The sequence below is a fragment of the Panthera pardus genome, unplaced genomic scaffold (assembly GCF_024362965.1).
Source record: "Panthera pardus isolate Hobbes unplaced genomic scaffold, ASM2436296v1 HiC_scaffold_27, whole genome shotgun sequence".
NCBI classification, from domain to species: Eukaryota; Metazoa; Chordata; class Mammalia; order Carnivora; family Felidae; genus Panthera; species Panthera pardus.
Genome location: NW_026526843.1, coordinates 112821056 through 112848034, shown reverse-complemented (window position 1 = coordinate 112848034; position 26979 = coordinate 112821056). Strand labels below are relative to the sequence as shown.

Here is a 26979-nt window from a genome sequence, read left to right as displayed (position 1 = left end):
ACCCGCGCCTGCGCGCGGCCGCTCCCTTGCTCGTCAGCCGGCCTCTTCCGGCCAGCTCGTAGGGGCGTGGCTGCCCTGACAACATGGCGGCGCCCGGGAAGATGATGTTTCCGGAGAAACCGAGGTAGGCTGGGCTGTGACAGATGAGCTGACGAGAAGAGGGGACGGAGCTGGCCCAGGCTGGACATGGAGGATGTGTAGGCAGGAGGGAGAAGGGAGCTGGGCCAGGCAAGAGCCACCGTGGCCGCTCGAGCACTTCCTCGGGCGCGCCCCAGCCTGTCACCGGCGCGTGTTGTGGGTTCGGGGAGGTGAGGAGGGGACCGGGGGGCGGGATGGAAAAGACCTGCCGTCTGCTTGTGGGACGGCGAGGCGAGAGTAAATCCGTGTTGTGTGATTAAAACACGGGAGGCAAGATTTCACTCCCGGGCACCCGAGCGATTTCCTGTACTGGGCGCCGAGGAGACGGCGCGCGGAGCGGGCGGGCGGGCGGGAAGGGGTGGGGGGAGCGGAAAGCTCCGGCAGCGCCGCAGGTGCGGTCAAGTGATGCTGGCGTGTGCGTGTCTCAATCTTCCAGTCACAAAAAGTTCAGAGCCGCCCTGAAGAAGGAGAAACGAAAGAAACGGCGGCAGGAACTCGCTCGATTGAGAGACTCAGGTAATTTCCCCAGCCCGTTTTGTGTGTCCGAAATTGCTGTCTCCGCTCCCGTCCTGACTTGAAGCCCCGGTGCCAGAAGGAAGCCAAGTATTGTACGCGCTGAAAAATTACTGCGGCCCCTGCCTCCCGGGTGCCGTTAGGTTAGACCCACTTCCGAAACGCTGTTAACGTCCTAAAAAGAGGGGGGGACAGGTCATGGTGAATCGCCCCTGGTCGTGTGTAAGTATTTATGAAGTATCCGGTATTACAGGTGCAGGCATCATGAATTACAGCAGCTAGCACAGCCCTTGCACATAGTAAGTATTCGGTGAACGTTTCCCTTTGTAAAACCAGCAGGGCTCGAGGGGTTTAGACCTTTTGCCCCAGTTTCTCTTTCACCGTTTCTCGAGTAACACAAGAGACCCTTTGTGGGCTCCGATTATTATTGTCATTTAAATGTATCTGAGCGCAAAACTGGATACGAAACTCTGACCAGAAAACAATGTCTTTACAGATTACCAAACCAAGTGAAATGACACATCCGGTAAAATTCAAATCTACGTGAATGTAATGTTAGGGATGATGTGAAGCAAGCTTACAAGCACGATCATGGTACTGATTGGAGTTTGGAATGCCACTGCCAGTGTTGCCCTGTGGTTATTTAGCAGTTTTTTTTATTCCTATTAAAATACTGTGGCACCTTCATCTGTACTGGCTGTGGTGTCATTTCTCCTTCACAAGGCAGAATCTAACATTTATATATTAAACCTGCCTGTTTAATACAATGAAATTAGTACTAACGCAGTTTTAAAAGTTACATAGTCATTATAGAGGCTGATGGAAGCACTGAAGCAACACAGTACTGTGTTAGGGTTGCCACCCCGATTATTCAGACACTTCTCTCTCTCTCTCTTTTGAGTTATAGTCCTCACTGCATTAGTTTTATGGGTACAATGTAATGGTTTGATATTTGGATACATTGCACAAATGTATCTAGACACTTCTTGCACTCCACCGCAAAATGTATCTAGACACTTCTTGCAGTCCACCGCAATGGCCTCAAGTAACCAAGATTCTCTGGCCTTGGGAAACATAGTTATTAGACATTTCATTTACTCTTGGAGTTGCCCGGTAATTATTTTAGTAGCAATACTTGGAATATTTAAAATGGGAAGAGTGGTGTGTTTACCTGGGACCTGTGTTAGTGTCTCTCTTTTATTCATTCAACACTGAACCACTAAACGCAGGATAAAGCTTCAGGGATAAAAAGAAAAAACAGGGCAGGTTGCAGTTATTGATGTCCTTGGTGTCTGCCCCACCCTCATTCCCCTTATCGATCTCAGCTACAGTACTTTGTGTACTTAACCTGTTCTCTTCCAACATAACTTTTTTTTTTAACTTGTTAATCTTCCCTGTTTTAAATCCTAGACCTGTTTGTATTGTGTTCATTTCCCCGCCCCCCCCCCCCCCCCCCCCCGCCCCCTTTGACTTTGCAAAGTGCTTTCGGAGTGAGCCTTTGTGGAGAAGCAATCTGGTCATGTCCTTTGGCAGTTCAGTCAGTTGAAGGATGCAGTCACTGGTTTGGTCAGGATTGTATAGCTAATGGCAGATCCAAGACTAAGCACTTGTCTTTGGACTACTGCCCCAACTTTGGCCCACTCCAACTCCTAATTCTTAGTGGTGCTTCATGAATAGTGTGGCCTACCAAACACTGCTATTAATTGTAGCACATGTCAGATGGGCAAACAATACCCAGTAAGCTAGAAGAGATATTCTGTAAGAGTGAGTTGGAAACTGAGTGGTAGAAATTTCTGGAATATTGACCACTCATTTACAAGAAGCCTCTTTAGCATCCAGTTCTACTTGAAATAGCCTGAAATGAGCTGCCTTCTCAGAAACCAAGGTGACATTAAGAATAAAAAGCAAGTTGTCTGATTCCAATATGTACAGTTATATGTATAATACGGTTAGATATACTATACTTATATATATCCTTACATATATTTGTACGTATAGAGCAAATGCTATACCTCGTACTGTTAGTGATCACCTCTGAGGAGTATGAGCTTGACTTTGAGAGGATGGAGGGGTTGAGTGAGTCAGGCAACATGTTTTTGAGCATCATCTGTGCCCGGGCAATGTCTACTCTATGGGAATACCTCTGTAAGTCAATCAATCATAGCCCCATTGCCAGGTTCTTTGGAAGGCCCTCTCTGTAAATTAGATCATTTAATGATCTGAATAATTAGATTTTATTCTGTGTGAGTTAGGATTTACCCTAATTTTTTTTTTTAACCTATTTTAATTTCAGGTGCTAAAATAATAATGTGTAGTCGCTTAAGTAAATTATCTAGGACTGGGTGTGCCTTTGATTAGACCTGTACTCAACATATATGTGGCAGATACAAAATCTTTTTCCTTTAAGTCTGAGATCTTCTGTTATATTTCCTTAGGATCACTTCAGTTTTCTTCCTTTTTTCTCAAATTTAAATTATGACTAGGAAAGGATAAAAGTTTTTATTATATTAAAAATACTTTCCTATGTTCTTATTTTGGAAATGGTCCAGTGTACAGAAAGTTGAAAAAATGGTGCAATAAACATCCACGAACCCTTCATCTAGATCTCCCAATTGTTAACAATTTGCCTTACTTTCTCTTGATATATATGGATACATATGTACACATTTTTTTCTGAACTCTTTGCATGTCATTTGCAGATATCATGACTTCTCATCCCTAAATACTTCATCCTGCATCTCCTAAGAATAAAAACCACAATATCAAACTTGCAGCCAAGTAAAGGAACAATACCTCAGTTGTGATATATAGGCCATACTGGAACTTTCCCAAACCAAGACTGATTATTGTGCAAAGCCCACAGTAGTTGTCTGGTGGAACACCCAGACTTCTGGATTAGCCTATCTTCTGATTAGCTTACAGTTATACTCCTTGTGACAAGTACTACAAAGCCGATGCTGTATACCTGTCATTGCACACCTCAGGGGGCCTGTGATGTCACATTGTTTTGCTCTTAGTAACGCTAGGAGCGGTCAGAGTGTCACCAATCAGATGGCTCCACGGAAAAGGGTATTCCCCCTTTGGAATTGGTACTCGTCCGTGTGCTCATGTTTTGAGGTGGGGTAAATAAATTTCTTGCCAACAAGCTTTCATCCAATGTTTCTAGCATTTTTTTTCTAAATAGTTCTTAAGTGGGGGTTGCAAAAATGACGGCCTTTCTACATTTTTTTTTTGTTGCCGTTTTTCTGTAAAAATGAATGTTCCTTCTCACACCCCACCTCCTTTTTGAGTATGACGATGGAAGCATCAATTAATTTTTTAAATTTAATGTGTTATCTACCATTATTGTTCTTTTTGGGTATCAAAATTGTTACACATTTGGTTGAAGCCTTTATTGTTAGACCCTTTATTATTAGAAGGCTTTAAAAACAGGTTCGTACCATAATTGTAAAGATTAGCTTTTATCTTTTTTCTTTTTTCTTTCTGAATCATTGACCAAGGTTTTACAATATTCAGATCATTTAATAAAACATTTAAATTCCCTTAGGACTCTCACAGAAGGAGGAGGAGGATGCTTTTATTGAAGAACAACACCTAGAAGAAGAGATGCTGTTGGAGATAGAGAGGTCAGCAGTGATCGGAGCACTTCCTCATGAACCCAGTTGTTTTATTTGAATTTTATAAGTCTTTATGAACTAGTACAGGTCTTTATAATATCTTATACAGCATAGGTCTTATAAAATACCTTGGATAAAGTATTTAAATCTCTACTTGACAGACTAAAGTTAGATGTTCTCATTTTTCTTAAATGGAAGTATTTTTCGCTATTTTTGCTAATATATAAATGTTTTTGAAAGAGAAATTGAAATAAGTGTAAAAAAGTGAAAGGGCTTCAATGAAATCAGCACACCCAAAGATAGCCACCATTAAAAATGTAAGTGGGGGTCGGGGGAGCACCTGAATGGCTCATTCAGTTAAGTGTCTGACTTCGGCTTAAGTCGTGATCTTGTGGTCAGTGGGTTCGAGCCATGTACCGGGCTCTGTGCTGACAGCCCAGAGCCTGGAGTCTGCTTTGGATTCTGTGTCTCCCTCTGTCTCTGCCCCTCCCCCACTCATGCTCTGGCTCTCAAAAATGAATAAACGTTAAAAAAATTTTTTTTTCAATTAAAAAAATGGCCCATTTTGAGCTGTGCACTGAGTGTGCAGTCTGCTTAAGATTCACTCTGTCTCTCTTCCTCTGTCTCTCTCCCCTGCTTGTGCTCGCTCTCTCTAAAAAAAAAATTTAAGCGTGTAAATGTACTATACATGTTTATTTCTATAATGGGAGGATATTTATGCATTTTTTAAATTGCTTTTTTTGCATAATATATAGGACCTATATTTCAAATATTTTTTTAAAATGTTTAGTCATTTTTGAGAGACAGAGACAGCATGAGCAGGGAGAGGCAGAGAGAGGAGACCCAGAATCTGAAGCAGGCTCCAGGCTCCAAGCTGTCAGCACGGAGCCCAAAGCAGGGCTCAGACTCATGGACTTCGAGATCATGACCTGAGCTGAAGTTGGACGCTTAACCAACTGAGCCACCCAGGCGCCCCAGGACCTATATTTCAGTGTTGATTCACATACCCGATTCAACAGTTTCAGTGGCAACATAGTGTCCATTGTTTGAATGTGGCATAATTCTTTATTCATAATTTATAGTTTTCTACTGATGGACGTTTAGGTTATTTGCTATTAAATAACGTTCACTTATTATTTACTATGAATTTCCTATTATTTATTAATTTATACTTAGGTATTTTTTATAATTCAGTAAAAAGTTGCCATGAGTATCCACGCTTATGTATCGTTGGTAATTGTCCTGTTTTTTACTCAGGAAAATGCCTAGAAACAGAATTGTTGGGATCAAAGGATAAGTACATGTAAAATGTCGGTGGTTGGGTAGAAAGGGCATCCCAGTATGCAGCCCTTCCAGCTGTGAATCGAGGTGCCCATATCCCCATACCTTCACTCACACTAGGCATCTATTTTTTAACCTCCTGTCGTGAAAGTTGTATTTCATTGTTTCAAATATACATTTCTTAATTAGTAAGCCTGGTATTTTTTAATATATTTTATTACCTATTTTAGATTAAGTCTTGTACCTTTCTTTTTTGGGATACATGTTTTTAAAGTTTGTTGTGTAAGCAGTATTATTACTATTAATCGTTGGGGCGCCTGGGTGGCTCGGTTGGTTGAACGTCTGACTCTTGGCTCAGGTCATGATCTCACAGTTCATGAGTTCGAGCCCCGCATTGGGTTCTGTGCTGACAGTGCAGAGTTTGGCATTCTCTCTCCTTGCCTCTCTCTGCTCCTCGTGCGCGCTCTCTCTCTCTCTCTCTCTCTCTCTCAACATAAATTAAAAAAAAATGTAAAGAAAAATTTAAAAAAAGATATTAATCCTTTATCTGTCATATGTATGATGTATGTTTTTCTCATTTGTCATCAGTCCTAACTTGGCTTATGGCATTACTCACCATAGTTTGATTTTCATGTCCTCAACTTTCATCGTGATATCTGGCCTTGGTGTCTGCTGTAAAAGGCCTACTCCATCGCAAGATGATGAACATATTCTATTTTCTCCTCAATATTTTTCAGGGGGTAGTTTTTTTTTTTTTTCCCCAAGTGGTGCAGAATAATGTCCATGTACTTAATGCTGTTCAACCGTACACTTAAAAATGGTTAAAATCCTAAATTTTATGGTACATATATTTTGCCACAATAAAAAGTAAATGTTTTTTAAAAGGAGTAGAAAACTTTATAGACACCCTCTAGCTATGTGTGTTTAGTAGGGAATGTTGCTTCTTTGCATGTAGTTCGTTCCTATTTTCCACCTAAGCACGTAAATAGGTGCAATCAGCAAAATGCCAAGAGAAAATATAGTGGTGATGCAGGCCATGGAGTCGATTCAGCCAGAGCTGCATTGCAGCCGTGGCCCTGCCGCTTACCAGCTGTGTTCCAGTTGCTTATCTCTCTAACTTCAATTTCCTCATCTTAAATCTGGAGATAAAATGGAAATAAAATCAATCATAGTACCCACCCCATAGAATTAGGGCGACGGAATGAGTCGGCAGGTGTATACACTTACCATCACGTTAGCAGATGGGCGGTGCTGTAATAACTCTGCTTGTTTTAGATTCCTCTTACGATGAAGATGATATACATGGCATGATATAGGGAAGTCACTTTTTTGTTTTCCCATTTATTTGAGGTGCTGCTTTTAAATCACATAGACAGATATTTGTGTTCCTTTGGTGTTTTTTGGTTCCTGTACAAGTTGCATGATACCGTGTTGTTGAAAAACAAGAGAACTAATTCTCTGGCAGTACCGTATGGCTTTATGTACTGCCTTAAAGCAGATGTATAGCATCAGAGAATAACACAGGCAGACTTGAAAGTGGTGAGAACAGATTGTGTCCCGTTTCTCCTGACTGTAGGGGAAAGAGCTGAGCTCCATTCTGATTTGTGCAGGGGAGATTTGCGTCTTTTAAAGGGAGAGAGCGGGAGGAGTATAGGGGCCCAAGAGAATTCAAGAGGTGAAGAAGTACAAAGGGTCAGTCAGTGTAAATGTGACCAGGCCAGCTGCGTTTGTCAGCAGGCAGGCAGAGAATTCAGGAGTCTGTCCTCTCACAGAGGCTGGGACACAGAGGCCTTATCCTTCTTAAAGACTGCATGTCCAGCGAATGGCTCTCGGGTCCTGGAGAGAGACCTATTCACAATCATAAGCCCTTTTTAGTAAATGCTCTAAGGGAGGGCAAGGGCCGATCATCCTGTGTTGGCTACAGCAAATGCTCCATTTTCCTGGCAGTGTTGAGCTTTCTCAGGCAGGCATTTTCGCGGGGGGTGAGGGTGGGGTTTCTGGGGGTCAGTCTAAGGACAAGCCTTCCACTGCGGCAAGCCATGCTAGAATCTGCTCCAGGCTTCCCGGGGCAGGGACTTGATGTACTTAAGTGACCAGAGCTCTGCAGTCCTAGTTCTCAACACTGTATTCAAGTTGCTAAACTGTAAAGTTTGTGCCATTTTACTCTTTTGAGGTCTTAGATTTATATGCACTTTGTTTTTTGGTTGGTATACAATTAATATATTCCTCAAAAGATTCATAAATTAGAGTCCTACACACTGAAACATCTATATGTAACCTACAATGTTGATGTATGCGGTGTGCCCATCTTTACCATGGGTAAAAGATGTGTTCCTACCATCTGTACTTGGAAATGAAATCTGTTTTCCCGTAGGGTATTTGATACTGTGAATAGGTTCCCCAGACTAGACATAAAACCTTACTTAACTCCTGACATTGCTGAAGAACCATTTCTCGTATTTCACTTCTCTTTTACAAATTCAGTGGCAAAATGGCAATCTAGGTTCTAAACACCATGGGGCACCTGGATGGCTCAGTTGGTTAAGTGTCCCACTTTGGCTCAGGTCATGATCTCATGGTTCGTGGGTTCGAGCCCTGCGTCAGGCTCTGTGCTGACAGCTCAGATCCTGGAGCCTGCTTCAGATTCTGTGTCTCCCTCTCTTTCTGATCCTCCCCTGCTTATGCTTTGTCTCTGTCTCCCTCTCTCCAAAATAAAAATTAAAAATAAGTAAATAAATAAATAGATAGACACCTGCTTGACTTTTGAGTTTTTGAAATGTAACCTATCTTTCAATTAGAACCTGTGCTATTGGATGTCTGAGACGCTTGCCATTTTAAGATAACATCACTCTTTATAATTGGCCATTTTCAAAAATAAACTAGACACCTGCTCATTTATTTTTATAACTTCTTGTCATCTTAAAGCCTGTAGCTTTATTTTAAAGACAAGATCAGGTATAGTTTTATTTCCCTTCTTCGAGCAGTGTAGGTGCTTGGGGCAAGCCACAGGAGTGTCTTAACTGTCTAGACTAGCCATCAAAGATCTATGGCAGCAGATGGCAGGTTTTCATGGTGCTGCGGTCTTCCATGACTACTTGTAAAACGCATAGAAGAGAAAGGATAGGACGCTCGGAACGGGAAAAGCTAGATGGTGCTTCGAAACTTGGCATCTTTATTGACACCTAAACATCACAATGGTCAACCTAAAGGGAAAGTTGTAGCGTCATCGTTCTATGTAAAAGATGTCACAGGTATCAAATGTGCACGTAGTGATTTTCAGCTGTTACCCTCTAGGAAAAGAGCTACTGAGATGCAGTGCTTTTCCAAGGTAGCTACTCACATCTTCTGTTCCTCTTACTTTCCACTTACCTGCTTTCTGGAAAATATCTTTCATGATAGCTTCATCATTTTGCTATCATTGGGTGTATTTGTAGATTAATGCTGATTTCTTTTGTTTGATTGCATCATTACATTGATAGGCAAAAATTACATGAGGCATGGTTGCTTCGGGAGCAGAAAGCACAAGAAGAATTCAGAATAAAGAAAGAAAAGGAGGAGGCAGCTCGAAAACGACAGGAAGAACAAGAGGTATGGTATTCATCAGATAACCAGCTAACTAACTAGTTAACCAAAATAACTCTAATTAAGAGTTACAGGTTTTGAACTTAAAAGAATAGATATTATCCATTTTACCAGTGGTAAAGCTTTTACTTTATCTTCCCCATATGTTACATGTTTTTAAAAAGTGTGTGAGAAGAATTACCTTTCCTTTTCTTTTTTTCTGTAAAGAGAAAGTTAAAGGAAGAATGGGAAGAGCAGCAGAGAAAAGAGAGAGAAGAGGAGGAGCAGAAGCTACAGGAGAAGAGAGAAAGAGAGGTGATTCCTGTCACAGGAGGATAAACGCACTGCGTATCCTCTCAGTGCGCAGATCTGGGCTGGGCTGGGGCTGAGGAATAAGCTATAGGCATATCAGGGTTTGGACTTTGTTTTCCTGGTTAGCAAGAGGCCTGTTTTGTATAGATACACACTAGAGTTGCCTTATGATGCTCTGCTTTGGGTCTTTGCAATGGCAGATACCTTAAATCAACGTTCTTCCCCTTTATACCAGGGATTGGCACACTTTTTCTGTAAAGGCCAGAGAGTAAATATTTTAGGTTTTGTAGTTTGTATGGTCTCTCTTGCAAATATCCAACTCTGTTGGTGCGCCATGAAAACAGCCAGAGATAATACATAAATAAATGGTTGTGGCTGTGTTCCAATAAAACTATTTCTAAAATCAAGCATCTGGCCCCTGCTTTATACTTTGTATCACTCTAGTGCAAGTGTTTGTTTTTTTTTTTTTTTTTTCCTCTGGCTCTTTACATTCACACCAAAGTGTTTTTCTGAGCTTCTGTTGTATATGGGTTGACTCATTCAGAGAATATTTTGTATGGTTTCCACACTTATTTAGTAAATAAGACACTTAGCTGCTTATGGCATGTCAGCAAGAATGAATTGGTTGAAAGAAATCACAAACTCACATATTGAGGAATTAGGAAATATTTTTTGTTGCTAAATATTGACTCCCTTTCCAACTTGGCTATCAAGGTCATTGTAGGTAACACGTAGTCACTCATTAAAGAAAGAAATGTATGAGGTCTACGTATATATCTTCCAGGATCTTTTAAAGATTGCTTTGATGTGTTTTGCTGCTGTTCCTTAATGCTGTGTATTTATTTCCAAGATCCCACAGCTCATCATTCCTTGACTGACTCATCAGGATGTATCTTTTCCATCATATTCCCAAGTTTGAATAGCATAAAAATGGGTAGTCACCTTATCATGGAGAAAAATGGATTTGTCTGTCCTAGTTGTGATAGGGTAGAAGCAGCCTCCGTGAACTTTGTTTTTTGTGTCTCAGGCCTTCAGTTAATTGCAGTGCAGATTTTTAACACCCTTATTTGAGAGCTGCGTTACAAATGAGACCATGCTAGGTTTTTAGGGGGCAGGAAAACTGTTGGGAGCTTGTCATTATTTTACAGAGTAATTGATTCCCATTTTACAGTAGAATATTCTCAATTGAGGTCTTTCTGGCATCAGATAAAAGCTAAGGCTTCTTTTAAAAAAAAACTAAGGCTTTTGTTTGAAAAAAAGCCTGGTGAGACATTACGGAAAGGCAGGTAGAATGAAGTAGGTTCTAAACATGTATAAAGAGATATGCAATCTGTGTTTCTGCTGTATGCTCGGTACTTTTCTAGTAGATGGAGGTAGAATGGTGAAAAGGACAGTCCTTGCTCTCCCCGAGTGTTTTAGATGGGGGAACTAGATAATAAGTAAGCAAAAAATAATTTTAAGTGCTTTGAGATAATGGTAAGTGCTATAAAGAAAGAAAGCAGAGTCATGTAATAGTGATTAGGTCGGAATGTACTTTTTTAGATTGCCCTCACCAAGGAAGACTTGTCTAAGGAGCCGATGTTTGAGCTGAATGCAGAGATCTTGGGAGAAGGGATCCAGGCAGAGGGAAGAACCTGAGCACAGAGCTGAAAAAATGTCAGGGTGTCTGAAATCTTAGAGAACAAAGGAGAGAGTGGGGGGGGCTAGGGAGGAGGTCAGGAAGGTAGACAGGGTCAGATCATGTAAGGCCTCCTGGATTGGGAGAAGGAGTTTGGGTTTTATGTTAAGTGTCATGGGAAGCCATCACACAGTTTTTAAGCAGGGTTTGACTTCATTTAATTTATATCTGTACCCTTAACAGATCATTTTTTTTTATTAAAAAAAATTTTTTTTAACGTTTATTTTTGAGACAGAGAGAGACAGAGCATGAACTGGGGGAGAGTCAGAGAGAGAGGGAGACACAGAATCTGAAGCAGGCTCCAGGCTCTGAGCTGTCAGCACAGACCCGGATGCGGGGCTCAAACTCACGGAGCGCAAGATCATGACCTGAGCCGAAGTCGGACGCTCAACCGACTGAGCCACCCAGGCATCCCAACAGATGGGATGCCTTGTGTAAAGAAGGGGGGCTGGGGAGCAGGGAGCAGTGACCCAAGGAGGCAAGAGTGGATATAGAGTGACCGATTAGACAGTCTGTTCCAGATCGGACATGATGGTGGTTTGAAGGGGAGTGCTTCATATCAGATTCGTATCAATCACACAGATTTGGGGTGTGTGGAGGCAGAGTCACTGGGACTCCAGCTTGTAGATTGAGTGGACAGGGAGGGGAAGAAGGAGAGGCATTCCAGTTCTACTTTTTAGGCTGTTAGGCGGAACAAGCCAGCAAATGGCAGCACCGGTTACCAGGTGTGGGGCAGCCAGGTGGATGGGGATAGGAAAGAGCTAGAGCTGTGCCCGTGGGCACACTAAGCCAGCACCCCACGTGGCCAGGTAGAGTTCTCCAGCAGCCAGACGGATGAGTCTTCTAGGTCATGCTCTTGGGGGCTGGGGAAGAGAGGTCTGCCAAGAAGATTTTAAAATGTGTTTAAGTGACAGTGAGCTCAGAATTGACTGGCATATTGCAGGATTTCCTTTGCCCTACCAAAAACTTTGAGATTTTGTCATCAACCCGAACTACTACTGTTCATGTCATGATTTAACCTCTTTTAAGTGGTGATGACGTTTCTGAGCATTACATTTTGTAATATTCACTAATACTAGATCACTCATCTTAAAAGCTAGAATATGGTATATATGAGTAAATATGCTAAATGGTACTATTACTGAAACTTATAAGACTGTTTTGCCATGTGAGCTGTTCAATGCCCTATTTGAATAAACATTCTCAGCCATATGTACTTTGAAGGCTTTTCAGAAGATCTGTGCTAGAAGAGAACAAACTAGAACCTGAAGCCTTTTGTGTGTGTGGTTTGTTTTTGTTGTTGGTTGGTTTTTTTTTTTTTTTTTAATTGTTACACTTGAGATTCTTAACCAGAGAAACCAGACGTGACTTTCCTGACTTGCACGTTTTCATTAGTCCTGTGTTTGCACCATTTGTAGGAAGCTGTGCAGAAGATGCTGGAGCAGGCTGAAAACGAGGTATTTTTAAACCTTCCATTCAGAATTCGAAACTAGTGAACATTTCTATAAAAACAGTTCTAGTAATGTTAATTTTGTGGTAAGCTATTTAGGTCATGTCTGAATATTGGAATCTCTTTTGTGGCTCTGTGACTTTTTAACTGCAGCGACAACAACGGCAGGAGTTTCCTGACGAACAAAAGCAAATGGTATCAAATCAACCCTGTGGATGTTGCTTATTTATAGTCCTTAAAGTGTGTGTGAGCAACATGACACGCTGTTTCCCCAAAATAGACGGTTTAATTTGCTACAGCGCAGCGTAACGTTCCCTCAGGGGTGGCTCCCTGACAAGTCCTTTGACCCTGTTCAGAATGGATGGGCAGCAGGCAAACCTTGGCGACTGCTCCTGGTAGCCACAGTGATGCCCGCTGTGGGCAGTGAGTGGGAGCCAACAAACACCCAGTGCGTGTCTCCAGACAGTTGTTTGTGAAGTCTCAATTGTGTATTATGACCCATGTGTATATATTCTTAACTCGATTTTTTATTGTTAGCCAAAATATTTGGATATGTTTGAAACATTGAGTTCTTTGTGGATTTTTACACCACCAGTAAAGTCATGGTTATTTTCAACAGTTGGAAAATGGTGCCACATGGCAAAACCCAGAACCACCGACGGACTTACGGATAATGGAGAAAGACCGAGCCAATTGTCCATTCTACAGTAAAACAGGAGCGTGCAGATTTGGAGATAGGTAACTAATTTTGTTTTATCATGAATTGAAATGTCGAGGGTTTTCAGTTCCCCTTTTGGGAGCATCACAGGCTTGAGTTTGACATGTTTGCAATCAGGTACCTGCTGCATTCTTGCCACTTCTGCAGCCCGCTGTTCCTCCTGTACCCATTCCCTGGGCGGGCTCAGGCTGGTTCTCTGACCGGGCTTTCTTTGCCCTCCTTCCACGGCTTCGCGAAGACCTTTTGCTTTTCGTTCTCTTCCTGTGCTTGCATGGGTCTGCGTGGGGCGGTTTGGATGGGGAAATGATGTAACTCAATATGCTGGAGTAGCTTGGCTTTCTTTTTTTGAATGGCCGACACTGTGCACAAAAGAGGCTTTAAAAAATTGGCATGCCTCAAAAAAATAATAAGTTAATTAATTAAAGTTTAAAATTTAAATTTAAAAAATTGGCATGCCCAGAGGGCTATCTGTGAAAGACAGGACCGGAAGGAATGAGGAAAAGTGTTGTAATTCTCCATTCTCAGTCTGTCTGTTCTGACGGAGGAACAGACCCCGGGTGCAGAAACTGACTTTAGCAGCTGTCACTTTGAGAAAGTTACTTAAGAAAAAAAAAAAAAAGAGAGACAAAGTTACTTAAACTTTCTGTGCCTTAGCTTCCTCATTTCTAAAATGGGGATTAAAAATGGTATATCTCCCTTCCAAGGGAGGCAGTTGTGAGGCTGCGAGGAGCGCGTGCGGGGAGAGCACAGAGGACCGTGGTGGGCACACAGCAAACACTGTCTTGAGTGTTTGCTGCTACTTTCATTGTGTTCTGGTTGCACTCATTCTCTGAGACACTCAGTTCCGCCTCTTGTGGCTCAGTGTTTTTGAAACAGGACATTCATGTGGAGAACTAAGTGTCAGTGTCTTCATTCATTTAGCAGATATTTAAATGGTATATGCCAGGCGTTGATGATTTTTATAATTTGGCTTATTTATGAATGAACAACTCAAAGTAGATAAATAATTCACAATGGTGAATTAATCTATCCAAGACAAAAATCTGATTATTACTAAGCATTCGGCAGAAGAGATCTAATCATTTCTTAGTATCCTGTTAATCCCAAAAGGGATATGAATAAGCAAATTCATATGTATTTAATGAGAAAACTTTATGTTGTTGCTCACTTGATTCATAAAATTATCCATGCCATGAGTTTCATTTCCTTCTTTGAAAATATGAACTTTCTCTTATTTTTTATTTTTCATTTCTCATTTAAGCCCTCATGCCCTTTTACATTTTTTAAGAGCAATGGTTCTCAATCCAGGTGCACGTTAGAATCCTCTAGAAAGCTTTAAAAAGTTTGTATCCTACCTTAAGTTGAGTAAATCTGTGAGACTTGGGCAGCCTTACTTTTGAAAGGCCCTCAGACATTTCTCATGCGCCCTGGGATTGAGAGCCACTAACATAGGGACGCGTGGCTCCATTTACAATTTAGAGCTGGGCTTGTGTAAACCTACAATATCTGTGAAAGGGCTCACAGGATGCGGTCAGTACTGGAAGCATCCTCTTGAGGAACTGGGAACTAGGGAAAGGAGAAGAGACTTTATATTCCCCTTTGTACCTTCAGAAGTGTTTCCTGAAATTTACTTAATTTCATCAAGAAATAGTCATAATTGATGTTAAACACCCCCCACCAAAGAGAACTGTTGAGACTCGATACACATTCACATTTGTGTGGGTGGCCGAACCAGATTGCGTTTAGTTTTCTAGCTGAAGGACTTCTCGTTTATGATGTATCTCTAGCATTTCCTTGAATTTGAAGACTGTGCTCATGTGATTCTAAATTCTCCTTTCGATGGGCAGAAATGAGAGAAGGGGAGATGGCCTAAATGATTTCAGGCAATCAGCCAGCAGTACTTGTCTGCCGAAAGGAGAGCGGACTGTCAGGCTCTCAAAACCCAGCCCTGAGAATTGTTTCAAGGAGATAATTGGCAGTGATCAGATTAGTTTGTGAACATTTCTTAGTATTTTCCTTGGCACGTGAAATTGGGAACATTTGGGTACTTTCATCATTCCAGTGATGAATTGTGAAATCAGGTTCTATGCAATGAGCAATTTTGAAATCCAGCACCATCCCTTCAGACAGTGAAGCTGTTCCTCCTCGACAAAGGGCTGCGGTGCCTTGCTCCAGACTCACACAACCGTTCTTTGCTGTTGAGGCTTGTCCCATCGTCAGACAGACACTTCCATAACCTAAGCATTTCTTCGGTGGTTTTGTTTTCGTAATTAGTACACGGTTCAATTCTAGAACCTTTCTGGAATTGATACTTTTTGGAGTCACAGCTTTGAGGGGAGTTCTATTTTTTTTCCTCCTGAAAACATAATTGCTGATGAAAAGTAAAACTTATTTATCAGAATATTTATAATTCACTGATTTCCAGGAGTGATTTAAAGAGGGCTCGTAATCTACTGCACTAAGTTTACCCAGAGAAATGGAGAACAAGGAAGGGAGGAGAAAGTGACCTATTGTGAATGGGCGGTACATTTGGCCCTGGATTGTAACATAGCCTGGGCAGATAATGGCTCACTTAGTTCTTACCAAAAATGAAGAATGAGTGGTATCTCCGGAAAGACAGAGATTTTCCAGGCATCAGATTCTACATGTTTCTCCCACGGAATACTGTGTAAAGACCTGGAGTAAGGAGATGGACACTTTGATAGATGTTTTATTAACAGCTGCTTACAAAATTTTCCCAAAAATGTTTCTTTTTAAAAATTTTTTTTGTGTTTATTTTTGAGAGAAAGAGCATGAGTGGGGGGAGAGGCAGAGAGAGAGGGAGACACAGAATTGGAACCAGGCTCCAGGCTCTGACTTGTCAGCACAGCGCCCGACGTGGGGCTCGAACTCACAAACTGTGAGATCATGACCTGGGCCGAAGTTGGACGCTTAACTGACTGAACCACCCAGGTGCCCCTCCCAAAAATGTTTCTTACAGAGACCTTCAATAAATGGTTGCAGCCTAATTTCAGCATGTAACTTGGTTCTGTGGAGGACAAAGGTAGTGGGGACCTTGAGTGCCCCCTCAGGAAGAGAAAAAGAGGTGTAGTCAGTTGGCTATACCTGAGGGGCATCTGGAGACCATATGGTTCACGGGCCGACCTTGGGCTTGGGTAATGTCTTATTATGTGATTTCATGGCAGTCTTACTCTCTACTCAACTAACTGCTTGATAAGCCTAAACCATGGCTTCGCAAACATGGCTGACCTTCAGTATCAGGTGGGGAGAGTTACTGTGAAAATATGGGTTTCCCACCCTGAGCTCTTAACAGATGGTCTGGAACAGAACCTGAGAAATCTCCGTTCCTTCCAGTGATTCTGGGAATCACACAGGTTTGGTACCACACCTTTAGATTGCCTTCCCAGATCTCTCTTGTCTGAGAGGACTTCTCAGTAGGCGCTTTAGGGCTGGCCCCGAATGAACTCCGATTGTATGGACTGTCTCCAGGCCAAGTGGGGATTTTCCCTAGACAGGGACTTTGGCTGTGTTCCAAAACTCAAATGCTCATTTGACACCCTGGGAATTAGAGCCAAGTTCATTCAGATGTAATAATCCCATGAGCAGAATTTTAACCTTGTTAAATTGGTTTCTTGTTGAAGTCTCTATGTGCTTCGTACTTGGAAAATTCTGATTCACCACCAACACTTGTAGTCAGGTTGAGGTTTCACTCTCTGTATTGCTGGTAGCTCTACTTGGGAAGATGGATCTCATCACAAGGTTTCTAACTGAATCTATATAGGAGGGTCCTTTGAACATTTCACATTAATGGACACTGTGCATCTCTGTACTGGGTATGATGTATGGGAGGTACTCTGTATGCGTTGTCTCCCTCGGTGCACAGATGTATTACGGATGTGGAAAGTGAGTAGGAGTTCAACATTTAGGCATTTCAAGGCCATTGATTTTTCTAACACTTGCCTTTTTCTTCAGCTTTTTTTCTTCCTAAGTTGTGGGGATTTTTTTTTTCTTGAAAATTTTGCCTCAACGAATTTTTTAATAGAAATCTAATCAGGAAAATTTGATGATTTAGAACCTTGAACTACATTTTTTGCCCCTCATTTTTGGAGAAGGAAGTAAATAAAGTAAACTCATATAAAAGACTTAAAATATTCAGGTATAACATGATTCAGTTTAAACTGTGAAAAGAAAAATGTTCTTCATAATGGTTACCCTCTTCATTACATGAAAACTAATTGCATTCATCACACCATATAATGAACAGGCATTAGTCAGGTGAACTCAGATCTCTTGAATCCTCTCTTACCAGCCATGTGACTTGGATAAGTATGCTTCTCTAGGCCTCAGCTTCCCTCTTTGCAAAGTGGGGAAAATACTGGCCCTGACTGTCCTAATGGGTTGCAAGGATCAGAGGAAGAAATAGAAAAATGCCACAGAAACCATGAAATGCTATACACATGTGAAATTGAAGTATTCCGTTAGCTCGAAACTCTTATATTCTCTAAGCACGGAGTTAGTTGAAGATTGTATGGAACCAGGATCGTATTGTTCTCACCTTCCTCATGAGTTCTACATCCGGTATCTTCGTGCTGTCACCACAATCTGTCATGGCAGCGGACCTTTTTTTTTCCTGCACTTTTACACGTAGGAGGCTTTGTGAGCATCACCAAAAGGCAGCTGAATGGCATATGAACTTGGAAACAATTCGCAACTTTACATCTTCATGAAAGCAAGTATATTGGTCAGTCTTAGAACAGTTTAGGTGTTGAAATTGGACATCTGGATAGGGCTTATTATCTTGCAAGTGGAAACAACCAAGTTATTTGGGTCTCTATCCCAAAGTTTAAAGTGAGCTTTTGATACTGTAACTATTGGACTGCTGCATTTAAGTCTCCCTTTCGTATGCAGGTGCTCACGTAAACACAATTTCCCATCCTCGAGTCCCACACTTCTGATTAAAAGCATGTTTACGACATTTGGGATGGAGCAGTGCAGAAGGGACGACTATGACCCTGATGCAAGCCTAGAGTACAGTGAAGAGGAAACCTACCAGCAGTTCCTGGACTTCTATGATGACGTGCTTCCCGAGTTCAAGAACGTTGGGAAAGTGATCCAGTTCAAGGTGGGCGTGCACAATGCACATGAAGGAGGGGACTGCTCACCTGCCACCAACGTGACCCGTAGGACATGAGTGCTAGGGTGTAGGCTCCCTGCCTGGGCTGGGTGTGTGTGATGGTACAGCGCCTAGTCCACTGGTGGGCACCCAGGCGCTCAAATGTGATTTCCTTGGCCTCCCCCCTGCGTCGGTGCCTGTGCAGTAGAGGACTGTGTGAAGTCCTGTGTACTAGTGTGCTGTTTCCTGGATTCCAGGATCTAGATGGATGGAAGGATCTCTCATGTATTCATAGTACCTTTATAGTCCAACTCTTTCCCAGCCTATGAACTCTCAGCATAAGGTCCTGCACATAACCATCCCAGCATTCATTTAGAGGCTGTGTATGACAGAGGATGCACTCCCTCCCTTCCAACTGTAGTGGATCTCACCTAGAGCCGCAGTGCATACAGTGGAACGCCACTTACTGAATTTGTTGCATTTTGTTGGTGGTGCCTGCTTGCAATCTCCATCCTAGGAACCTATTCGGTCTTCTGGAGCTACCCTAGAAAAGAAACCTTGATTCCTTTTTTTGACATTGTTTTTGTTCATTCAATACTCTCAATACTGAACACGGTGTTCTCCAAATCATGGCTTGTGGTGCAGCATCCTGGGTGAAAAAAAGAGCATTTCGGGTTACAGATAGTTATTTGAGAACATTCCTTAAGGCAAGAATAAAGGCAGAGGTCAATAGCTGCTGCTCTCAGGACCCAGGAATTGAATCCTAGCATAGCATGGCCTCCTACCTCATCTGTGATTTGATCAGTTCCGAACCTGAATGATTTTGCTGTGTTAGGGTGGGGAAAACGTCCCATAATTTGGAGGGGAAAAAAAGGAATAAAATCCTGTTTTTTCCCCGTGTTCGTTGGCACTGACCAGGGGCAAGGTGTAATAGCCAGGGAACAGAGCAATTGCTAAGCACCAGCAGCACTCACAGAAGCCAAAGCTATACTTCTGTCCACTGAGTGCAAAATTAAAAAAAAATTATTTTAAAATTTCTCTTCCCCCTTTATGTTTTATTTCTGTGGCGTGCACCTTCCTTCCAGTCTTCACACCGCTTCTCGACACAGGCAGCGAACACGAGAGTGGAAGGGCCGGCCCCACACGGCACAGTAGCACATTAGCAGCACGACCGAGGAGTCTGCGTGCTTTGAGTAGCTCTGGGCTTTTGAGCATGTCATTTTACCTCTTCCTGCCTCTGCCTCATCCCGAAGGGGAGGGACTTTGACTACATCAGTGCCTTCTGATCTGTGGGACCACCTGTGGGCCTACGTTATACTGCTTCTGTGAAGTCAGTGGTGCGGCTGCTTTCAAAACTTCCACCTGCTTAGTGGGGACCCCACCATTCGTTCTAATGGGCTGCACCCGCTAGCCATGGCGTGGTTTTTTTTCTGGTTTAGAATTTTATTGGCCAAGCTCATGCTCATCACATTGGAAGTTCTAAATGGAAAGGTGTTTGGTAAGAAAATTTCCAAAATACTGAATTTATCATGGAAAATTAATGGGTCCTTGGGAGCCACTGGATTAAATGATCTCTAAAGTTGCTGGTGTAACTGACATGGCCTCCCCAGGCCTTTTAGTCCTCCTTCTAAGGAAGGGGTTAGAAGCTATCATTATGGATCTGCCTCTGTGGATATTCTAATAAAAATACTCTAGAACAAAATTGTAACAATGTAGGTTCATTTTGAAAATAAAAGCTAAACATTTGTATCAATATTTGAGGACCTTCTTATACCATTAAATAAAAAAACAAGTCCTATTTTTTTAATTTAAGTTTATTTTAATTTCACCATAGTTAACATACAGTGTTAGTTTCAGGTGTACAATATAGTGATTCCAAAATTCTGTATATTTTTCAGTACTTGTCAAGGTAAGTGTACTCTTAATCCCCTTCCCCCATTTCACCCATCCCCCTTCCCTCCCCACCCCACCTCCCCTCTGGTAACTATCTGTTCTCTAGTTTTTCAGTTTCTTTTTTTTTCCTTTATTTTTTTAAATTGTATATATGGGTGAAATCATGGTCTTTGTCTTTCTCTGACTTACTTCGCTTAGCATTCTACTCTCTAGCTCTATCCATGTTGTTGCAAATGGCAACGTTCATTCTTTTTATGGCTGAAGGACATTCCATTGTATATTACCACGTCTTCTTTATCTGTTCAGTGGACACTTGGGTTGTTTCCATAATTTGGCTATTGTAAATAATGTTGCTATAAACATAAAGGTGGATGTGTCCTTTTAAATTAGTGTTTTCATTTTCTGTGGGTAAATAGCCAGTAGTACTATTACTGGATCATATGGTAATTCTATTTTTAATTTTTTGAACCTCCATACTGTCTTCCACAGTGGCTGCACCAGTTTGCATTCCTACCAACGGTACACAGTGGTTCTTTTTTCTCTGCATACTTGCCAACACTTGTTGTTTCTTGTCTTTTTGATTTTAGCCATTCTGACGGGTTTGAGGTGGTATCTTATTGTGGTGTTTATTTGCACTTCCTGATAGTGATGTTGAGCTGCTTTTCGTGTGTCTGTTGGCCATCTGGATGTCTTTGGAGAAATGTCTGTTAGTGTCTTCCCATTTTTTTTTTAATGTTTATTTTTGAGACAGACAGAGAGAGAGAAAACAGCAGGGGAGGGGTAGAGAGAGAGAGAATCCCAAGCAGGCTCCACACTGTCAGTACAGAGCCTGACACAGGGCTCCATCTCACAAACCCATGAGATCTTGACCTGAGCCAAAACCAAGAGTCAGATGCTTAACCTACTGAGCCACCCAGGTGCCGCCATGTCTTCCCATTTTTATTATTTTAAAAAAGGTTTAGTATCTATTTTTGAGAGAGAGACACGAGCAGAGGAGGGCAGAGAGAGGGAAAGAGAAAGGATCCCAAGCAAGTTCCACACTGAGCATGGAGCCCGATGCAGGGCTTGAAGCTACAACTGTGGGATCACAACCTGAGCTGATACCAAGAGTCGGACACTTAACTGACTGAGCTACCCAGGTGCCCCTGCCTTCCCATTTTTACTTGGATTATTTGTTTTTTGGGTGTTGAGTTGTATAAGTTCTTTATATATGTTGGATACTAACCCTTTATTGGATATGACATTCACAAATATCTTCTCCCATTCCATAGGTTGCCTTTTATTAGTTTTATTGATTGTTACCTTTGCTGTGCAGAAACTTTTTATTTTGATGAAGTCCCAATAGTTTATTTTTGCTTTTGTTTCCCTTGCCTCAGGAGACTTATCTCGAAAAATGTTGTTTTGGCTGATGTCAGAGACATTACTGCCTGTGCTGTCTTCTAGGATTGTTATGGTTTCAGGTCTCACATTTAGGTCCTTCATCCATTTTGAGTTTATTTTTGTGTATGGTGTTAGAAAGTGGTCCGGTTTCATTCCTTTGCATGTTTTCACAGCACCATTTATAAAAGAGACTTTTTCCCATTGCATATTCTTGCCTCCTTTGTTGAAAATTAATTGACCATATAATCGTGGGTATATTTTTGAGCTTTCATTCCATTGATCTGTATGTCCAGATTTGTCATTTTTGAAGGCAAATGATCAAATGTTCAACCTGACTAGTAATAGAACAGTGCATATTAAATGAGATTATTCACACCTATCAGGTGAAAAGTTATAAATTCTGTTAATACTAAGACTGGGTGAGGAAGTGTCCATCAGCAAAACCACTTCAGAGAGCACTTTGTCAATACTTAGTGAAGTGGAAGGTACGTATAACTGGGATAGCACTTCTAATTATGCATACTAGAGAGATCCTACCCACGGAGACACGTTCAGGGATGCCGATTGCAGCACTGTTTGCTGATGAAAAATTGGAAGCACCTTGGATATTTATCATTTAAAGGAGTAGCTGAATAAATTTGAAAATTTGATCTATCCAGCATATAGTTAAAATGAGTCATGTTTATGTGATGATACCTTGAAAAAAGAATGTAAAATATACGCTATTTTTGTAAAAATTTTAAATGTACAAAGCAATACTATACATTATTTGTCAATACATATACAAGTTTCTTTGCATATGTAAACATAAATATACCCATATATTCACGAAAAATATCCCCATTTATTCATAATAGACCTGTCTGTACATAATATACCTGTGTATTTTATGGCATGCCTATATGTGTATATGCCTGTCTGTGTGCATATAGCTATGTGTGTGTGTTTCTGTGTAGACAGTTGTCTGTATGTGTGTTTCCATTTGGAATGTGAAGGATACGCCAGCCTCAGGCTGGTGCTCTTCCGTGTGATGGGGGAGGGAAAATAGGCAGAAGGGGTTTCAACTGGGTCTTTCATGTTTTGCATATTTAAACATTCTTAGTCAAAAATAGAAAGCCTTAGTGTTGAATCTGGGTGGTGTATGTATGGGTTGATTTTTGTTCTCTATACTTTTATGTATGTGTGAAGCATTTCACATCTATGAAAAATGAATCTAATATCAACAGGGATCAAATAATTGGGCCCTGCAACACTGCTGTGTGCTGAAGCATGCCTTAAATAGACCTGTGAGTGGTATCGTATCTGGGTTTTGGAATCTTCAAATGATAACTACTCTTGGTAGTGTTACTCTGGACAAGATGCCTATGATGACCTGGGAGGTGGGGGGGTTCTTTTCCTTCATTTTTCTTCATAAGATTTTTTTTTAAGTTTTATTTATTTATTTTGAGAGTGAGAGAGAGAGCACGAGGTGGGGAGAAGCAGAGAGAAGGAAAGAGTGAACCCCAAGCAGGCTCTGCACTGTCAGCATGGAGCCCAACGTGGGGCCTGAACCCACAAGCCGTGAGATCGTGACCCGAGCAGAAACCAAGAGTCGGACGCTTGGCCAACTGAACCACCCAGGTGCCCCTTCCTCCATTTTTTTAAATCAAATTTTTCATTGCTCCTTAGGTCAGCTGTAACTTGGAACCTCACCTGAGAGGCAATGTGTATGTTCAGTACCAATCGTAAGTATTTGGAACATAAACATCTTCACGTTTTGTCATGGTATAGTGTTGTGATTATGTTGCCATCTGGGGTTCTTCCACTAAATATATCGCTTTCATATGCATGGTATTTTTAAAAATGTAAATATCAAGAGCTAATACAGAAATCTATATAGAAAGGATTTGAAAATGCATTTGTATTTTATCCGTTGTACACTTACATAGTTTTGAGTCTTTTGCAATGGTTATTTTTTACTTACATAGTTTTAATAATTAAAATACAAACTGGAAAGGGGGATCTAGAATAGAGAACAGCAAAGTATACAGTGAAAGAGCCAGAAATTGAAGCCCCAAGTAATCTCCGTGCATTTGGCCCACTGAGAAAGCAATCGGTGTATCATTTCTGCCAGTCTTGCTGTTGGTTTGGGCCATGCCATGGCTAATGGGTTAAATTAACCATTGTGATAAGAAAACTAGCAGTCCTAGCTGAGAAAGGAGAGGCTCCGACAGTCTGCATTTTGAATGGTCGGATCTTTGGTTTAAGCAGCTTTGCCTCCGGCCGGTGGCCATTCGTCAGAACCTCTCAAGAGGGTTAGTACGAAGTGTTCCTGAATAGATTGTGAGCATCAGGGGCTTGAATGCTCTCATGAGGACTCCTTCGAGTAAAAGCAGTGGACTTGGTGGTCCTATGATAAACTACTAGAAGGGTTAATTACCAGTAGGGCTTATCTACGTAATAGAAAGTTACTGTAAAATGCACCCTTTAATGTGTGTTTTTTAAAGGGAAGAAGAATGCCAAGCAGCCCTGTCTCTGTTTAACGGGCGATGGTACGCGGGACGGCAGCTCCAGTGCGAATTCTGCCCGGTGACTCGGTGGAAAATGGCAATTTGTGGTAAAATACAGCACAGTGGTTTTACGCCACTCGTTCCAGTGTTGTATCAGAGGGCTTTCTTGAGGAAAAAAGCGTTCTTTTAAAGGGGTGAAACATAGCTTTTGCCTCACACCGGACGAGCAGAGGTCGTCCTATAAAGGCCCTCCCGTTTTAGATCTGTAATACACTTGTGGGTCACTTTATGGATGAGGTGACTGAAGTCCCAGTGTCTCGGTGGCAGAGTGGAGGCTAGAACCTCCGTGTTCTGGTCCTCAGTCCTGGGCTCTAAAACTTGAGGAAGCCTGGGAGTTGTGTCAGTGGGAAGCCGCGTCTTCCTCGTGGCGGTCAGAGGGACTCCCCTCACTCAAGCTTGGTTTGTTTCCCCATCTTTATCCCTAACGGATCTCCTGTCATCTTTGCCACCTAAAACATGATAACATGTCCTGCCTCGCTCGAAAGACATGCGTTTGTGCAGTGGAGAGCGATGATGGTGGGGTGTGGTGAGGGTGCGTTCAGTCAGACGGACTCATCGCGGTGTGGCTGCCACGTCCAGGAAGGAGTCTGTCCTTTGAATAGCTGGCAGTTTTGAAGGCCTCATTATTGTTTCGTCTCTGTCACATGGGCTTAGCCAAACTCTATTGTTGAACCATTCCGGGAGCAAAGAGAGCGATCCGTGCCTCAGGGGAGTGCTTCTCTTACCCTTTCCCTTTCTTGGCTTTACAGTTGTCTGCTTAAAGCCTACTATTAAAAAGAATCTATGATTTTTGAATTCTTTATCTTTGGCAGCGTGGTCTTAATGGATGCTGTCACTTAAAAGCCATTTATTGAAGGCGGGGGGTGTGTGTGTGATAATTTAGAGTTCCTTCCTTTGGAAAGCCCAACTTTTCCGTCTTACGTTTGAAAGCTTGTGGGCTGCAAGAGACGGAACTGTTTTTTCCCCGAAGGTGGTTATTTTTGTCGGTTCCTGGGAATCCAGTGTGACTTCAGTGAGGTACCTCTGGGTGTGACATGGAGACGGTTTCACGTTTTTGAAATAACCACTTTGTGATATTCCCTCGTAACTAATGACATTGAGCAGTTTTCGTGTGTCCTCATTATTGGCCATTTGTAGAACTTCTTTGGGGAGATGTCTATTTAGATACTTTGCCCCTTGTTAATTAGGTTGACTTTCTATTACTGGGTCGTAAGAGGGCTTGATCCGTTCTGCAGACAAGCCCCTTATTGCATATAGGATTTGCAAATGTGTTCTCCCATTATGCTGCCTGTTCACTTTGATCATGTCCTGTAAAGCACAAAAGGTTTTAGTTGTGATGAGATCTATTTAATCTGGTTTTTTTCTCTTTTTTTGCTTGTACTTTTCGTGTCCTATCTAAGAATCCATGGCTCAGCCCAGTGTCCCAAAGATTTTACTTGTATGTTTTCTACAAAGAGTCATATGGTTTCACATCTTACATTTAGGACTCTGGTCCATCCTGACTTTTTGTTTATAACGTGTGGTGTGGAGGGATTTCACTTTTCACTGTTTTCCATATTTGGGGAATTTACCGATTGAAAAAAAAAAGTTTGAAAACCTCACGAGGGTCTCTGAATCGTTCAGATAGATTTTACCTTTGACAAGAATCCTTTATATTACGAGCACTTGGTATAAATTTAAAAGCATTTGGCCAGTGTTTGCCATCTTCTTAAAGTGTAAGGCAGGGACTCCGAAGGGCTGGGTGTTCAGTGTTAGGGATTTACACTGTCCATCAGTGGGATGGTGCAACTCTAAAAAAAACAGGATGTGGTCACCATTTGTTCGCTTGCACTGCACACTGTCATGCAGTCGGGGAACAGGAGACTCTGGTTAATTAAAACTTCTGGCTTGTTACCTTTTCACAGTGTCATTTGTTAGAGCACTTGAATATTTTTGAAATTCTGGGAACCAGAGCTATGCCATCAATTTATGTAAGCCCCTTTTATTTTCTTATTTATTTATGGAGAGACAGAGCAGGGGAGAAGCAGAGAGAGAGAGGAAGAGAGAGAACCCCAAGCGGGCTCGGAGCTGTCAGTGCAGAGCCCCATGCGGGGCTCGATCCCACGAACCGTGAGATCATGACGTGAGTCGAGACCAAGAATCAGACGCTTAACCGGTCAACCACCCAAGCTCCCCTGTAAGCCCCTTTCACATACGCAGGAGAAAATAGGTCTATCACCTCCAAACATCGGCAGTGTACCCTCTGAAAAGGATCAAGTGCCAGCAGTAAATGCTGTTTCCTCACTGTGCCATTGCAGGTCTATTTGAAATACAACAGTGTCCGAGAGGAAAACACTGCAACTTTCTCCACGTGTTCCGAAATCCCAACAATGAGTTTTGGGAGGCTAACAGAGACATCTACCTGTCTCCAGATCGGACTGGCTCCTCATTTGGCAAGGGCTCAGACAGGAGAGAGAGGATGGGCCACCACGACGACTACTACGGGAGGCCCAGGAGGCGGAGAAGCCCTAGTCCGTCGCATTCCTACAAGAGAAACGGGGAAGCTGAGAGGAAAAGGAGAAGCAGCCACCGGGGGAAGAAGTCTCACAAACACCTGTCAAAGAGTCGCGAGAGGCACAGTTCGCGCAGTAGAGGAAGAAAAAGGGATGGCAGCCGCATCCGGGCCAGCCGGAGCCAGAGTTCCTCCAGGTCCAGGAGTCGTGGCAGGAGGAGGTCAGGCAGCAGAGACAGGACAATGCAGAGTCCCAAATCCAAATAAACCGATTTTGTTCCGAAA

At 42.1% G+C, this 26979-nt stretch overlaps 1 protein-coding gene across 2 annotated transcripts; it reads left to right on the top strand.

Annotated features, from left to right (window-relative positions):
• ZRSR2 (zinc finger CCCH-type, RNA binding motif and serine/arginine rich 2) lies at nt 1-26979 on the top strand. 2 transcript variants are annotated; one of them, XM_019417973.2, is made up of 11 exons: nt 1-124; nt 575-654; nt 4199-4277; nt 9029-9137; nt 9339-9425; nt 12519-12557; nt 13170-13288; nt 18177-18390; nt 23323-23378; nt 24141-24250; nt 26501-26979. In XM_019417973.2, exons 1-11 carry the CDS (start codon nt 84-86, stop codon nt 26959-26961), a joined length of 1395 nt encoding a protein of 464 aa, XP_019273518.1. In that variant the 5' UTR covers nt 1-83; the 3' UTR covers nt 26962-26979. The 2 variants fall into 2 exon arrangements, with proteins under 2 accessions (XP_019273518.1, XP_019273519.1); XM_019417974.2 differs by lacking the exon at nt 1-124 and adding an exon at nt 905-950.